Source organism: Henckelia pumila, chromosome 2, assembly GCF_033568475.1.
Source record: "Henckelia pumila isolate YLH828 chromosome 2, ASM3356847v2, whole genome shotgun sequence".
Classification (NCBI taxonomy): domain Eukaryota; kingdom Viridiplantae; phylum Streptophyta; class Magnoliopsida; order Lamiales; family Gesneriaceae; genus Henckelia; species Henckelia pumila.
Window position 1 is genome coordinate 178,832,270 of NC_133121.1, and position 7,600 is coordinate 178,839,869.

The 7,600-nt window shown below is 34.1% G+C and overlaps 1 protein-coding gene across 1 annotated transcript; it reads left to right on the plus strand.

Moving 5' to 3' along the window:
* The first annotated feature begins 4,406 nt into the window (after positions 1-4,406).
* On the plus strand, positions 4,407-5,429 carry LOC140879063 (glucan endo-1,3-beta-glucosidase-like). The gene has a single exon (XM_073282704.1). It carries the CDS (start codon positions 4,407-4,409, stop codon positions 5,427-5,429), a length of 1,023 nt encoding a protein of 340 aa, XP_073138805.1.
* The last annotated feature ends 2,171 nt before the right edge of the window (positions 5,430-7,600 follow it).

Consider the following 7,600-nt stretch of genomic DNA (forward strand, 5'->3'; position numbering starts at 1 on the left):
CCACTTCATATTTAGATTCAACACTAATATCACTATCAACCACATCATGTACAATAGAAGAGTTTTCATCAAGCCATTCACCTTCCACCGCACAAATTTCAACACTCTCATCAATAATCAAGGAAGTTTCATCCTCAATTTTCTCAACTACTTCTACTTCAACTTTTGGCTCAACCTCCACTACAACATTAGATTCAATCTCTACACGAGAATCCGCCACTTTCATCATAGCCTCCTTAAAACATTGGCTCATATCATGCTTATCTTTTCTATGACACCATAAGCATGCAATATCAAAGGTACTAGAATTTGAAAGTTTAGATGTACCTTGATGTTCACGTTTGGGAGATTCACAGTGATTAGGAGCAAAACGTTTCCGCATAGCTCTCTTCATCTCACCCCATGTAGAAATAGGACGCAATCCATGTCTTTCCCTATTTTCATCCAATCTATCCCACCAAGTGCAAGCATAGTCGGTAAACTCTTTTACAACAAGTTTAACCTTCTTAGCTTCAGATAGATCACGACCATCAAATATATTATCTATCCTTTACTCCCACTTCAAATACGATTCCGAATCTGAATAACCATCAAACGATGGAATTTTATTTTTCTTAAACATATCCAAATAATAATTAAAAAATTTTTCTCCACGACAACCATCATCATTTCTATACACATCAATTTTTCTCTCTCTCCTAATCCCATAATCAAACCTCCTTTCACTCTCCCTATACCCATTGAATTTCCTTTCAAACATTGTACCTGCAAGAAAAAGGTTAGTAATAAAATATTCCTCACCCAAAATCTCATAAATCACTCCAAAGAAAATCACTCAGGCACTTTTTTTTTTTTCACTCAAAATATGGAATAGCTTTATGCTTTGTTGTTTTGACTATCAAACTCAAAAGTTCAAAAACTTGTAAACACTTGTCAATCAACTCACGTAGATTGCACAAAAACAAGTCAAGAGACTTATGAATATTGAAACAAACTTGACACCCAAAAACTCACAAGATACAAGAACTTTTGACCACAAGTTATTTTGCTTTCTCTTTTCTTTTTTTGACAATTTCGGTCTCTACTTTTTTTTTTTGACCGATTTCAAATCACTTTTTTTTTCGAATTTATAACTTGTAGAATAAGACACGAGACTTGGGTAACAAGTTTGAAAGAAACGACACAGAAGTTTGATATGAGATAGATAACGAACGAAGAACAAAGAACAAAGAATGAGAAACGAAGAAAGAATACAGATTAAAGAAGGATACGACTTACTTGAATCAAAACCTTAAGCTTTGATACCAAATGATATGAATCTTATGTATGAAAGGCAACACGATTTCAACGAATCGTACCTCAATTCGATAACAAAAGAAACAACGAATTTTCCCTATCTTTGAAACAAGTAAGTTTGCAAAATCCACCTCTAGTTGAACCTGTAACTAGCAACAGATAATTGCAGAATAAACAATCGATCTCAACGAGACCTTCAAAGGAACCTGTCTTTGACAACCCACGAATATAATCGATCGACAAATGCCACAAAGTTATTAAACTTTGCTAAGTTTGATTTTGACAAAGCAAAAGCTTCAATAAAATTCTAGAGAGAATTTTAGACTGATAAAAATCAATAATATGAACTATGTTAATTCGTTTTTAAAATAATGAATGTTTGTTGTATTTATAATACAACTACAAAATAATAAAAGATATCGCAAAATAATTCAAAATATAGCTAAAGATATCAAAGATATCTCCTAAAAGTTTCTTAGTAGGAATAAAACTCTCAAAAATAGGAATAATATAAAAAATACTCAAAATTCCACGCACACACACTACACACCAAAGTGTGTGTGAGAGAACGTCGGCGCGGGCGCGCTATGGAATGGCGCGGGCGCGCTAGTCGTGCGCAGGAACGGCGCGGGCGCGTGGCTAACAGGCGCGGGCGCGCTGGCCTCTCGCAGATGATGGCGCGGGCGCGCGTTTACAGGAGCGCGGGCGCGCCTTAGCTTCGTTTTTGGCCTTCATTTTCTTTACTTTCTTGACCTCCTTTGCCCTCAATAAGGTTACAACATCCTCCAAATTGATCTTCAAGTACTCCAACTTGATTCCCATGGATTCCAAACCCTTCAATTCGCAATGCAAAATTATGGATCAAATCTTGGAACAATATGAATCGTCAAGCACCTCCTAGATTCATATCATTATGGCATGTTATTATGCTGCATGCATGATCATCTTGAACTTGTATCCTTGTAATATCCTGTAGTGAGGTGTTTACCATATCCTGTTAGTGATGGTTGGACACATGGACTTGTGTCAGATTACCATCAGTTGGGTATGTAGGTCACCTCCTGAAGCGATGACACAAAGTGCTATATACCCACGACCCAAGTCTGTCCTTGATTAGATATTCTCGACTGTGTCTTGGTACCCGTACACTTGCATGCATGCACATATAATATTGTATACTCATAATCTCGTACCGAGCATTTTATGTTCACGTCCTCGTACTGTTTTTGGACACCCTGTTTGATGGGGCAGTTGCAGGTAGTTCTCCTAGCGATTTGGAGATCGGGTGGTGACCAAGGCAGGGTTGTAGGGTCAGCCACTAGGTTTTACCATGCTGGTATTTTAGTTATTTTAGTTTCGCAGTTTATCTCTGATTATATTTGATTATTGTTCAATTGCATGCTTAGGCTTCTGATTAGTAGGTGATCACGATGCGGGTCATTACATATTGAGCGTTAGTCATTCACGTCTTTGGTATTATCTTGGACACCCCCATTCAACGGGACATGTCTTAGGTTGGAAGAGGCAGGAGGCTCAAGGATGTGTTAGGAATGGAGCCGGTGACCGCTTGTGGAGGTTTACGAGTTTTCTTTTCATTTGTTATGTTGGGATTTTCAGATAAAGTTAGACTTGGTTGTATAAACTTATATTTTGTTTTAGTTATAGCCGGTTGAGTTCTACCGATATGATGCTTCATATTTGTTTTACATTTCTACATTTATTTTTGATTAAGCTTTAAATATTTCAGTTAATTACATGCTTAAGTTCTAGCTATTAGGTGATCTGACAGGTCGCTACAGTTATACACATGTTTACACATTATTTTTTAAATTAAAAAATTATCTCAAAGTGTATTGTAACTGAAAGAACTCTTTTAAAAAAGTTTATTTAGGGTAGTTTTATAATTTGAAAAGTAATGTCCAAATTGTGTATGTAATATTTATTGCACGTATAATTATTAATATTACAAAACTTAAACCCAGCTTCAACCCAAAAAGCTGGCTCAATATGATGATTAAATCTATATATACAACTCTCAATTACTTAATCCATTCGATTCGATGTGGGACAACTAACACACTCCCTCACACCCAAAAAATAACATCTGGAGCTTGAAGTTTTCAACACATCAACGGGTTGGAGTTAGGTCAAAGTTCATAATCTTAACATGATATCAGAGTTTGAGCCCATTATATTATTATCTGTTAGACTGTTCTAATGGGACATGCACCCATAATATGTTGAGAACTTTACGCTAGATGTTCATTCTTGCATGTGAGAGAGACATGTTATATATATGTACAACATTAGTTAGATAGAGTTCCAATGAGTTATATGTAAAAATTTGGACAATCCTTCGTGTTAAGTTAGCTTTTGAGAATGAGTTAGAAAAAAAAGAGAAAGGTGCAAAAATATTCTTATTCCCTTGTCATTTTCCCTATGACCCCTACCAAATTATTTTCGATAGTGACTAGTGAGGAATGAAAAGCATGGAGGTTCATAAATTTATAAATAATTTTTTTAAAATAAAACTTTACAAGTGAATTTCCTGAATTATTAATCACGCCTCATTTATTTAATTTTGGAAATTTTGAATTAATAATTAAAAATCTTTATAAAACCTAAATACGTACTTTGTGATGGAAAATTTTCAGAATTTTCTCGTATTTGTTTTTAAATGAAAATTGGATCTAGTATAACAAGTTCATATCGATTGTTTTAATTGTTGTTATTTTTTTGTCGGTGAACTAACACGGACACGGTGCAACTTCAGTACTTCAATGAACACGATTGACTAAAAGCATAAAAAAAAATCCAAATTATTTTATTAAAATCAGATTTTGTCTAATTCAATTTTTACAAAAAGGTTGTTGGTATTTTTTTCCTGATACATAATTGTTAAAATTCATTATGATTAGGCGCACAAAAGTGAAACTAAAAAAGTAGCACAATTCATTCACTACACATGCACTTGTCGAACAAATTCAAACCAAAATAAAACTTAAAACGGTCCTTCACAGCATATGCTGACCAATATATACATAGTAACCCCACAAATTCAGACAATGTAGAAAAATTACCACAAATCCCATTAATTTTCATCTCAAATAATGGAAACTATTGTTCAAATTTTACTACTTTTCATCATGTTATCCCTACATTCCCTAGGACAAGCTGCACCAGTAGGAGTCTGTTACGGCCGTGTGGCCAACAACCTACCACCGCCTTCCGCGGTCGTCGGCCTCCTCAAATCCAACGGAATTTCAAGAATCCGCCTCTTCAACCCCGACGTGGAAGCCTTGGCACCGTTCTCGGGAACGGGAATCGAGCTCATGATAGGCGTCCCTAATGAAATCCTCCCCACACTAGCCAATGGCATGATGTCGACTGCACTCCAATGGGTCCAATCCAATATTTTCGCCCACGTCCCGTCTAGTCAAGTTCGATACTTAGCCGTAGGCAACGAGGTTTACCTAAAAGAACCGTACTACACTCCGTACGTAGTACCCGCTATCCTCAACTTATACCAAGCACTACAAACACTAGGATTAGGTGACAAGATCAAGATTTCGTCTTGTCACGCCTCGACAATCTTGTCGAATTCGTACCCTCCTTCGTCCGGTACTTTCGATCCTAACCTTAATCAAGTTCTAACCCCACTTCTACGGTTCTTGCAAGACACCGGAGCCCCATTGATGGTCAACGTGTACCCATTCTTTAGCTACATAAATAGTGAACAATATGTGTCACTAGACTATGCTTTATTTAGGTCATCCACGGTTGAGATAGACCAAAACCTTCATTACACAAACATGTTTGATGCAACAATCGACGCTTTTGTATACGCGATGGAGAGGGAAGGGTTCGTCGGGATCCCCGTGGTGGTGACGGAGACAGGGTGGCCGACCGGGGGAGGTGAGGCCGCGAGTGCCGAAAATGCAAGGGCTTATGGTGAAAATGTTGTGAGTAGGGCATTGAATAATGTGGGAACACCTAAAAGGCCTGGGGTAGGGGTAGAGGTATTTTTGTTTGATCTATTTGATGAGAATGGGAAGAGTGGGGCAGAATATGAAAAGCATTTCGGCATTTTTGGGGTCAATGGGATTAAAGCTTATGATATTAATTTCAATTGAAATCACAATATCATATCATATATTATGTAATTACTTTTGTAATTTAAGCCTGATATTTAAGTTGTCTAGTCATTATATATAATTTATATGTGAGCCTATACGCATAAATATAATGATATAATTGTAAATTTTGTTAAGGAATTACAATGATTTTATTCCATTGATCTTTCCTATCTTTTCTTTTTCCACGTGATGCTTAATAAAGAGAAATTCAATGGAAATAATGTTCAAGAATGATGATAAACTAAAGCTGTCTTAATCTTTTTGACCAATCAAGAATCATATTCTTGGTTTAAATTTACAATTCAATTAGACCATTTTGTATTGTACTTAATAAGTTTTAACAAATATTAAGGAAAAGAAATTTTCAAAATTCATCAACTGCCTGCAGGCTTTCGAGTAAAATTAAGTATATATATTTTTAAAGGATCTTCAAGTTGATTTCCATTTTGAATGAAACTTCATTTTGCATATTAAATAAATTGAGTTTTATAAATATCATAAATAAGTTGAATTTTAATAAATTATAAATGTAGTACTATAGTACTTATTGAAAAATGTTCATTCTTTTAACTTTAAAAAACTAACCCTCCTCACTTGTATTTGAAGTGTTTCAACTTCAAATATATTAGAAAAAATTAGGTTATGATAGGACATGTACTTTACAAACGTTTTTAGTATTTTATAAGCGAAAAAAACTTAAAGTATGTGTTTGAATAAATTTTTTGTAAAATATTTTTTAAATGTATTCTCTAAATATGGTTTTTAAAGAACATTTAATTGAGAAATTTTTTAAATGTTTTTAGAATGTAACTAAGAAAAACAAAGATGAATAATATTACTTTAAAATGTTAAAATATTTTATAGAGTTGTTATCCAAAAAAACGAAACCTTACACTGCAAAAAATGTTTGATCAAATTCATCTTGCTCCCAAGAAAACCTAGTGTTGATGTGTACGGCCCAGATTGATCTAAAACTTCCGCACATTTCAAAACAAAACAAAAAGAGGAAATTGTCTTTAAATATCGATTCTCCAGTCTTCATATCCGATAAATTTCTTCCACTCTCTGGCACATACAAAATATTTGTTTTAGCTTCTTATTATATTAGTTTATTTAATTTTATTATTTTTTTGTATCTCATATGATTATTATATTCATTTTTCTAGTTTTTTGAGCCATCAAATTATTTTTTGTATTATTTTACGTACAAATCCATCATGGAAATGGTGGAATTGCATGAATCAGTTTTCTTTAATCATTAATAAATCCACTGTCAACAAATTTTTTCATTTTTTTAAATCATTAATAAATCCATATTTTTTCAATATAATTAGATCAATGGTTATGTAATACTATATGATAAAAACTTACTATTTATTTATTTATTTATTTATTCATTTCTCACTGTAGATTATTTACTTAAAATCTTTTAATAGTATTTTAAGTTCATAAATTATTTTTTATTTTTTCCTTTTCTTATATTTATCCCCAATTTTTATGTCGTCGTTCTTGAATTTGTCATATGCTTTCTGTTTCTATTGTTAGCCGCTTCAGTAGAATAATTATTCATTTGAAATGCTTGAATGATTATGGTAAGACTCTTAATGAAGCTCAGCTAAATTATGCCACCACTGAAAAGGAGTTGTTAGCTGTAGTATTTGCACTGGACAAATTTCATTCGTACCTTGTACTTTCAAAAATCACAGTTTACACAGATCACTCTGCTATTAAGCACTTGTTGGCAAAGAAAGATGCAAAACCTAGACTGATTAGGTGGATCTTACTTTTTCAAGAATTTGATTTAGAGATCAGGGATAAGAAAGATGTTGAAAACGTAGTAGCTGATCATCTCTCTAGATTAGAATGCATTCTTGATGATGCACAAAATGAAGTAGAGGACATAGATGATTGGTTCCCTGATGAAAAACTTTTCGCCATAGAGAGTTCACCATGGTATGCACATTTTGCTAATTTTTTGGTCACAAGCACACGCCCACATAATCTATCTTTCCATCAGAAGAAAAAAATTTTATCGGATGTCAAGCACTACTTTTGGGAGGAACCATTTTTGTTTAAAATATGTGCTGACTCAATGATTCGGAGATGTGTGGCGGAAGGAGAAATGCAAAGCATCCTTAGTCATTGTCATGATCGTGAGGTAGGTGGCC